This window comes from Chinchilla lanigera, unplaced genomic scaffold, assembly GCF_000276665.1.
Source record: "Chinchilla lanigera isolate Chin_1 unplaced genomic scaffold, ChiLan1.0 scaffold00149, whole genome shotgun sequence".
Taxonomy (NCBI): Eukaryota; Metazoa; Chordata; class Mammalia; order Rodentia; family Chinchillidae; genus Chinchilla; species Chinchilla lanigera.
Genome location: NW_004955550.1, coordinates 1,769,521 through 1,779,107, shown reverse-complemented (window position 1 = coordinate 1,779,107; position 9,587 = coordinate 1,769,521). Strand labels below are relative to the sequence as shown.

The window sequence follows — 9,587 nt, the reverse complement described above, 5'->3', positions numbered from 1 at the left end:
GGCCGGGCGCACAGAGGCGGAGGCTCTGCGGTGCAGGGCGTGCTTGGGGCGTGCTTGCGCGGGAGACTGCGCCCGGGTTCCGGGGGCTTCGCGCCGGCTGCGCGAGGGGGTCCCCGGTCGGGTGGGCGGCGCAAGGGCCTCGCAGAGACGGTTCCGGGTGCTGGGCCCGGCCAACCCCGAAGTCGGGCCGTCCCTTCCTGGCTGGCGCGCTCGCGGCCGTCGGGCGGCTGGGAGATCTGGGGCCGCCCCGCCTCGACCTAGGGCACTGGCTGGGGGAGGGAAGCCGAGGCGCGAGGGGCTTTGCTAGTTTGTTTTGCAGTGGTAGAGGGAAGCAATCATGCTGTCTACCCTCATCTCAGTGCAGCGTGTCAAAAATTTTGGGGTCTCTTAGCCACCCCTCCTTTTACTTTGCAGAAGGGAAATTGGAATAGTAACCGACAGGGCCAAGGTCACACTCTTAGTGGCAGAGTCGCGGCTAGAATCCAGAGCCTCAGACACGCTCTCAGCCTCCACATCAGCACTTCCTTCTCGCCACCCCCTTCCCCACCCTCTCTGTGTGGCTGCACAGGCCAGTCCAGCCGGTATTGATTGTTCTCTGGACCTAGGGGGTAGAGATTGGGGAGGGTTAGTGACCTGGAGAGGGTTGGTGACACTGGGAGTCTGCCTTGGATGAGGCTTTCTGTCCCTAAAAGACCCGTGATCTGGCTCCTGTGTCATTCACCTCATTACTGTGTTTTCTCCAGAATCTCGGGAGTGGGAACCCTGACCCCCTACCCCTCTGCATCCAGCCAATAGGAGCCCAGTAAGTGGCCCCACCTCCAGGCTGCAGCCTTCCACCTGTGCAGGTCTCCCGTGCCACTCGGCCCCCCTCTGGGCCCCTCAGCGCCTTGAATGTATGCTTCTTGCTGTGGGGAGGGGAACTTGGGGTCTTGGGGAGGAAGGCCTTGGCTAGGTTGGGTACTTACGTTCCTGTGTTGTTGTGTTCCTACCACACTGGTCGTTGCTTTGGGCACTTTTAGCGCTTTTCTCTTGGAGCTACCGACCTTGGGGAGTTGAAGGTCAGAGTCAATTGCGAACTCTCTCTACCTGCCCCTTGGTTTTTTTGAGTACCCAGTCACTGAGCCATGAGTTTTCACCCTCTACCTAGCTGGGAGTGTGGGGTATCCCCTAAATATAGCCTGGGAAGCAAGAGCCACAGGGCTCCTCCCGTCTGGTACTGTATTTCTGGTACTGAGGGGTGACTTGGGGGAGAACTGGTATCCTGGTTCCTCCTGCCAGACCCCTCCTGTTCCTCCTCCCCAAAAGTGCAGCTGGGGCAGGAAAAGCTGTCTCCTGTTGGGTCAACTGCTGGAGCCCTCTGTACCTGCATGGCAGGGTGCTGAGAGGGGAAACCAGGGGTTTGAGGAGGTGTGAGGCAACCAGCATCTCATTTCCCTACCTTGCCAGGCCACCATGGCGGAATTACAGGAGGTGCAGATCACCGAGGAGAAGCCACTGCTGCCAGGACAGACACCAGAGGCGGCCAAGGTTAGGGGAGACCCTCTGGCTTCCTTGCCAGAATCCCAGACCTCTGAGCAACCCCTTGGCCACCGGGCTTCCCAAGCCCACAGCTTACTCTAATGCACACCCCTACTTTTTCCACCTCTACCATCTCTTGCCATACAAGACCCTTGTCTTGTCACCACACTAACCTTCATCCTCTCATGTCTCTTGTTGTCAATCTGCTTGTCTCTGGTCTCTCTCTACTTTCCTTTGTCTGTCTGTCTTTCCATCTGTGACTTCCTGGCTGTGTGTGTGTGTCTGTCTGTGTGTGTCTCTCTCTAGGAGGCTGAGTTAGCAGCCCGAATCCTCCTGGACCAGGGACAGGTAATGGGGGGCAGTCCCAAGGTGGGAGGAGGGCTGTTTTCTTTCCTAGTATGGAGAGGCCTTGTCTGTTTTTTCCCTACCTCTCCATTGCCCCCTCCCTAGAGTTCTGTGATCCTCCAGTCTTTCATTGTTTTCTACCTGTTTTCCCCTGTCCATGTTTCTAAATTCTTGCTGTGTTCCTATTTTTAATTCTTTGCCCCACCCCCATCTCTCTACTTCTGTATTCCCTTCTCTGGCCTTTTCCTCCTTGGCATAACTTTTCCCTGATGGTGATCTGTTTTTCTACAGACTCACTCTGTGGAGACGCCTTACGGCTCTGTCACCTTTACTGTCTATGGCACTCCCAAGCCCAAACGCCCAGCGATACTCACCTACCACGATGTGGGACTCAACTGTAAGGACCTTCATTTTCCCTCCCCCAGTTCCTTTCTTGGAAGAGGCTGGGTGGGGAAGGATAAAGCCCAAGCCAAGGCATGGTCAGATGGGCAGGCAGGGCAGGGTCAGATGCCCAGTGGCATGGGAAGGAGAAGTTTTCTCCTAAACTGACAGGCATTGGAGCAAGAGGGTGGGTTCTGACATGGGGATACTTTTTCCTGATTTTGTTGTTGGGGTGATGTGGGTTCTCTTTAGATAAATCTTGCTTCCAGCCGCTGTTTCAATTTGGGGACATGCAGGAAATCATTCAGAACTTCGTGCGGGTTCATGTGGATGCCCCTGGAATGGAAGAAGGGGCCCCTGTGTTCCCTGTGGGGTGAGCATTAGCTCCCTACCGTGCACCAGATGTGGCGGGCATGTGTTGGGAGGAGGGGACCAGGAAGGAGGATGGGGAAGGCAGCGGTGATTCTGGGAGAAAGTATGAGAGCACCCGGAGGTGCGAGGGGCACGGGTGCAGCTTGAAGTCCTAACATTGCTCTCTTTTTAGATACCAGTACCCGTCTCTGGACCAGCTTGCAGACATGATCCCTTGTATCTTGCAGTACTTAAAGTGAGAGGCCTGGGGTCCCTTCCAACCTAGAGTTCTCTTTCCAGGACAGGAACCTCTTAGAGCTCCTGTGTCCACCATGCTGCTTGGGATAGTTCTGGTTTCTGTTCCTGATATTTTCTTTTTTTTTTTTTTGAGACAAGGTTTCGCCATATAGTTCAGGCTGGCCTTGGACTCACTATATAGCCCAGGTTGGCCTCAGACTCTCAGTGATTCTCCTGCCTTGCCTCCCCAATGCTGGGATTACAGGCATGCACCACCTGCCGGCTTGTCCTCGATTTTTCCTTTCTCCTCCATGGTTCCACCTTGAGTGTTGAAGCGAAGGGTGGTGGGTTTGGAAAGCCAACCAGAATCAGCTGTAATAGATGGAGGAAGGAAAAGGAAAGGTCTGTGCAAGGCTCTGCTGCAGGCTGAGGACCAGTATCTCAGATTAGACGCTAGACAGGAAGAGGTGGTGGTGATACTCCCTGGGAACCAGATGGACTTGTCTCTTTCCTGCCTACGCCCCTCCTCCAGACACACCTGGTGGACTGGGAGCTCTGTGTCAGGGAGAGTGGGAGAAGGAAGAGAGCCTCAGAGGCCCCCTTGGTATGCAGAGGGAGGTACTGCCTGCTGGGCCTTGGGCTTGGCTTGGTTTTCCTGCTCTCAGCAGCTCTGGTTTACATCCTTGCCTCTGTTTCCCCATTTTCTCTGTTCACTAAAGTTGGGTCTGTTTTCATATCTTGCATTAAGTTCTATTCTTGTTACTCTAGAGGAACCAGGAAGCAGAACAAGTTACACTAGCACCTGACGGGGGACAGCTAACAAAGAGCTGTGTGTATAGGAAAAGGGTGTCTGGTTGGTAGGTTAAGGCAGTAACTCTCCAAGAGGAAGCTGGAGCTGGATGTCAGGGATCTAACTGATGACGGTGCCAACCTTTAGCGCCTTGGTACTTTCCTGTTTACATAAGGAAGGTCCATCACTGTCCTTTGTGCCTGTGGCATAGGGGCAAGGAGGGTGAGAGCTTTGAAGAGATTGGGCTGTGGTAGATTTTAGGTACCAATGCCCATGAGACATACATTTCCCTTTAATAGTTTTTCTTCAATAATTGGAGTTGGTGTTGGAGCTGGAGCCTACATCCTGTCTCGATTTGCTGTAAGAAGTAAAAATTTCCAGATGGGGAAAAGGGGGGTCCTGGCTGATGAGGGTGCTGCTTAGTAGGGTATGTTCAGTGGGGTGGCGGGTGGAAGAAGAGGTGAGGGTAAGGACTCAGGCCCTGTGGGAGCCCCAAGGTGGGTAGAATGAAGCGGGGCGAGGACAAGGCCATGCCTTCTTTCTGATCTCCTTCTGCTCCCTTCAGCTTACCCACCCGGACACAGTTGAAGGTCTTGTTCTCATCAACATTGATCCCAATGCCAAGGGCTGGATGGATTGGGCAGCCCACAAGGTTTGGAGGGCCCTGTGTTTGAGAACTTGGGTGGGGCTTCCCTTGGGTGGGTCCAGTTAAACTCTACTGGTGTAACTGAATGTACTCTACACTTCGATGAGGCAGGAAGGAGAAGCTGTATCACTTTGCCTGGGTCTCTTCTCACCATAGTGTCCTGAACCTGCTTACCTGCCCTTTCCTCTTAGTTAACAGGCCTTACCTCTTCTATCCCGGAGATGATCCTTGGACATCTTTTCAGCCAGGTAAGTGGTTGTGGAAGGTGGGAGGAGTAGAGGGGCCAGCAGGGGCTTACATGCTTGAGATGACTTCCTTAGCTGGACAGGATCTGGGCAGGGAAGAGAGATTGCCTCCTATTATCCAGGAATTGTTGGCTTTTCTTCCCAACCCTAATTTTTCTCCTCTTCTCCTTCAGGAAGAGCTGTCTGGAAATTCTGAGTTGATACAAAAGTATAGAAACATCATTATGCATGCACCCAACCTGGATAACATTGAACTCTACTGGAACAGCTACAACAAGTAGGTGGTCGTGGATTTGTGCGAGAAATGTGGACGGGACGAGTGCTGACAGGTGCAGGAGCAGAGGGAGGGGTCTCTGAAGTGCACGGCGTGCGAGGGCAGGATTTGCTGTGTGATGAGGGCAGCTTCAGGACAGAGCCAGCGGGGAGAACTGTGAGGCACTGTCTCTTTTCTGTTTATCTCCTGTGGGTTTCTGGATTCCCAGAAGCAGGATCATCTCTTGCTTTTGTGCCTTTCCTGCCCTTCGCTGCCCTGACCCTGGGTGGAGGGCCCAGGGACCGTAGTGCTTGCGCTTGGGATCTGCCTGCTGCCTTCTTTGGTTTCCACTTTTATCACTAGTGACTGACCATAAAGAAGGAAAATAGCTTTTTCGTGGAGGGATGGGTGGGAAGGAGATCTTCTATTGGATGAATAGTATCACTTGCCTAAAGTTCCTTCTCTTTGAACCCCTGTCTAGCCGCCGAGACCTGAATTTAGAGCGAGGTGGTGACATCACCCTCAAGTAAGACTTTAGGAGCAAAGCTTTGCCCCGTCCGTGGTTCTGCCTGAGGTGCTTATGTCCCTTAAAACAGTGATGGCGAATCTTTCACAGCTTTCAGTGATAACAAAATAGCCAGCTGTGGCATGCGTGCCATAGGTTTGCCATCACTGTGAAGGCATGTCTTGGTCAGGGAAGTTCGCTGGCACCCCTCACCCCCTGCTTTTTAGCCAGTCTAATCCCTTAGCCAGTCTCTTCCCTTGAATCTTCCTGGTGGGGTCAGAAGAGGAAGGAAGCCTGGCTCCTGCTCTGAGCCAGACATGTCCCAGCCTCTTCTGGGAGGGGGTGAGTGAAGCAGTGCGAGGCCTCACTGCCCCCTCCCGACATCCTGCCACTAGGTGCCCTGTGATGCTGGTGGTAGGAGACCAAGCGCCTCATGAAGATGCAGTGGTCAGTAGGGGATTTGGGGTGGTGAAGGATGGTTGGGGTGCAGGGGTGGCAGTCAGAAGGGCATCTTGCCAAGGGGCAGGCTCTGTTAGGGAGAGGGAGATTGGCTTGGGGACATTAAGAATTTTGATTTCTGAGGAGGAACTGGGTAGGGGGCTTATAGGGAAAGAGCCTGGGGTCAGGGTCCCTTGTAGGGGAGGGGCGTGGAGAGGGTGAGCTCATTCATTCAGCCTCTGTGCACTGCAGGTGGAATGCAACTCAAAACTGGACCCCACCCAGACCTCGTTCCTGAAGGTCAGTTACCCCCGCTTTGCACTCAGCCCAGCTTCTGGCCTCCATCCGGGGCCATGTGTCCTGTCAGCTCAGGTTGTGCATGAGCGAGTGGGGTGAATGAAGGAGGAGACGGAGGGGTTGGGTTGAGGAAGCTAGAAAAGCGAGACCCTTTTTTGCCTCCGCGTGGATAAGTGACTTACATGTACTTTTTCTGAGCAGATGGCTGACTCTGGAGGTCAGCCCCAGCTGACTCAGGTGAGTACCCTGCGGACACACACTCATTCCCGTACGTCCGTGAGCACAGGCTCCCGCATAGCCTCTAACCTCCCTCCCCTTGTCCCTCTGCTTATCTTACGCTTCCAGCCAGGCAAGCTGACCGAGGCCTTCAAGTACTTCCTGCAGGGCATGGGCTACAGTGAGTATAGGGACTGAGGCCATCCTGAGGGATGTGCAGGGAGGGGCTGGAACCTATAGGTGAATCTCTAGACTCACAGCCCCCTGCCGAATCAAGCTCACTGACTTCCTGGCCTCCGCTGCGATTCTGGTTTCCACCCAAGCAGCCTGCTCTGAGTTGCCAGCTCCCTTCCCCTCTCCTCTCTGACTGCTTGCTCTCCCATGTCTCCACAGTGGCCTCATCCTGCATGACTCGCTTGTCCAGGTCGCGCACAGCCTCTCTGACCAGCGCCACGTCCATTGATGGCAACCGGTCCCGCTCCCGCACCCTGTCCCAGAGCAGCGAGTCCGGGCCTCTCCCTCCAGGGCCCCCAGGACACACCATGGAGGTCTCCTGCTGAGTGACCCCCGTCGCTCTGGTGCGGACCCGGGCCTCACCTCCTGCAGCACTAACCTCGGAGGTGCACAAGGGCTTCGGGTGAGAGTTGGCAAGGAGAGAGGGCAGGACACGCGAGGAGATGACATTGATCTTTTGATTGCTACCCTAACCTTGACCTTTAACCTGTGAGTTTCTCACTTCTGGGAGAGATGTCCTAATATCTCTTAGGGACCCAGACCCCTAAAGAATCCCCTCTTCCATGTTGGTGTGGTGAAGGCATGCACTCTCCCGCCCTGATCCAGGTGTTGGTGGAGGAGGGGTCAGAGGCGGCTATTGGCACGGTGCCTCCATCAGACTCTCCCTGTCTATCCCATATATGCAAGGGCGGGGGGCTTGGGGCTGGGGCTGCATTCATCAAAGCTGATGCGGCTTCTCATTAACCAGCCCCCGCGGGAATGGGCCTCAATAGATGTGTGGGGGGAGTCTTGGCAGTGGGTTAGTGGTTGTCAGGATGTGATGGAAACACCCAGGGTGTAAAGCAGGGAGGTGGCAGGGGAGTGGTGGGCGGTGAGTGAGTATGGTGGAAGGACTGGAGCAGAGGGGTAGGAAGAGGCCTGGGGCCATTTGGCTGCACTAACTTTGGTAGCTGTCATTGTGCGTCTAGAGTCGGGAGAGGGAGGGAGCCAAGCTTGGTCCAGGCTGCTTGGGGCTTGGCAGTGGGGTGGGAAGGATGACCCCAGATCTCTGACCGCACTGTTAGGTGTGGCAGGTGGCTTCCTGTCTCCCACAACTTCTGCTGTGACAATAAACTGTAGAGGAATCTGCACACCATTATTGTTCGTGGTCTGAGTGTTCTGCATCACGCTCTTTCCCACTTTCTCCTTGCTTAACCCTCATGTTCTCTTTGCAGGTGACAGAAACCAGGGCAGAGGCTTATGTAGCGCAAACACTTCCACAGACTGACGGCATTCGAGCTGGTCCCTGTGCCAGAGTGGTAGTTCTTCTTGGTAGTACTTCTAAGGTTGGAGGAGAGGAATTGCTTACATTGTAGAAGACTTGCTTAGCAGTTTAGAGTCATTGAGAAGGGGTACTGAAGTTCAGAGATACCACCACCATCACGGTCTTTGAGCAGTAAAAAAAGCTGACTGAAATGTCTGAGGATGGCTTGCAACCCACACCGTCTTGCAGGGTGCTACTAGGGACTACCTGGATTCCTCTTTTCATGATAAAATACAGTCAGCAGACTGGGACTCATCACAGGGCTTGTGCTCCTTGTAGTTCACCCCATTCTAAAGGCTTTCAGGAGGGTCATAGTAAAAGGGGTGTGTGTGTATTGGGAGGGTGTTCCTGTCCAAAACTCCCCTTACTTCATAGAATCCTTGTGATCTGGGCGCTAGTTAGACTATATTTGTAGTCTAAGCTTTTTAGCAAACGTGAATCAAGAAACAAAATGTGAATCATCAAGAGGAAGGGAATTGAGATACCTAATGGCTGGAGGTTAATTCGTGGCCTCTCGAGACGTGAAATAGAAATGGAAAGGTGCTTTATAGCATTACTGGCAAGAATGCTGTGTGTAGAGTATTACAAGATCATTACAAGTTCGCTTTATAAACTCCACGGGCGGTCAGACTCCATCTCAGTGAAAACTAGGCTGAGGCCCGACACAGCTGAGAGTCCAGTGCTAACATACTGATTTGTCGTGAGCCACAGGCTGTATCTCAGATTTTTTAATTTTATTTTTGTGCAGTAGTGGGGATTGAACTCAGGTTTTATACAAGCGAGGCAAGTGTTCTACTCCTGAGCTACTTTGAGACATGGTCTCACTAATTTGCCCAGCTTGGCTTGAATTTGTAGTCCTCCCATGTAGGTGGGATGGTAAGTGTGTGCTGCCATGCCGTGTGCCTTGCTTGTTCCTGAGTCTGCCCCTAGGCTCCCCTGCCCCCCAGTGCTGGGCATCAAACCCAGGAGCTTAAACATAGTGGGGAAACATTCTACCTATAAACTACATCTCTGGCCCTGAGTGCATTTAAATATAGTAGGGTGAGAAAAAGGAGGGATATGGGGCATTTCAAGGTGGGTGGAGCTAACTATTGCGTGGGTATAAGGTGACCACGTGGAGGGCAGAGGACAGAGTGATGAAACAGCCATGGAAAGAATAGAAACAACGTGGGTGGAATCTCTGGGGTCAGTAGCTCCCAGGCAAAACAGGCAGAGTACGGAGGCTAGCATCAGCCTGTGCTGGCAACGCCAGTCGTGCGTTATGGAGTGGAAGGCAGGTCTTTCCAGCATGTCTGCCTGGCACAGGCCACACTGTTAGCAGGGCAGTCCACAAATGGGAGCAAATCACAGTTCTGAGTACACACATGCACATACTTTTCACACAGGTGATCGTGTGAAAGAGGTGGTGACTTTTTCCCATAGATGTCTCAGCACAAGAACTTAAGAGTTAGTAAGAGGACAGATGGTGCGCTGGCAGGCAGGGAGGGGGTTTGCCGTCCTTGACTGACCTCCCCACGTTCCCTTCTAACCTGTGGAGACGCAGTGCCCTCCTGTGGCGCACAGCGTTTTTAGTAACTTTCTGCAGTTCTGTTCCCTTCTAGGGTTCCCTCATTGCTCTCGTGGTTCTGCCTAGTAGTTATACAGGGAGGTCCCAGTAACCATGGCTGTGTGCCTTGTGTTCATTCTTTTTTTTTTTTTTTTTTTTTTTTTGGTTTTTCTCCGGTACCAGGAACCGAACTCACGACCTTGCACTTGCCAGGCAGGCGCTTTTGCCGCTGAGCTAAATCCCCAGCCCCGCCTTGTGTTCATTCTTAAGGTGAGAGCTCAG

General features: G+C 53.4%; 1 protein-coding gene across 2 annotated transcripts; it reads left to right on the top strand.

The window, feature by feature from the left end:
* Positions 1-414: 414 nt before the first annotated feature.
* Ndrg2 (NDRG family member 2) lies at positions 415-7,594 on the top strand (the record flags this gene model as incomplete). Of its 2 annotated transcripts, XM_013508572.1 has the most annotated exon segments (17): positions 415-581; positions 744-802; positions 1,447-1,527; positions 1,825-1,866; positions 2,155-2,260; positions 2,497-2,617; positions 2,789-2,851; positions 3,922-3,982; positions 4,188-4,274; positions 4,460-4,516; positions 4,687-4,790; positions 5,248-5,292; positions 5,667-5,718; positions 5,962-6,009; positions 6,208-6,243; positions 6,352-6,403; positions 6,616-7,594. In XM_013508572.1, coding segments are annotated over 15 exon segments (1,116 nt in total). In that variant the 3' UTR covers positions 6,783-7,594.
* Positions 7,595-9,587: the final 1,993 nt, after the last annotated feature.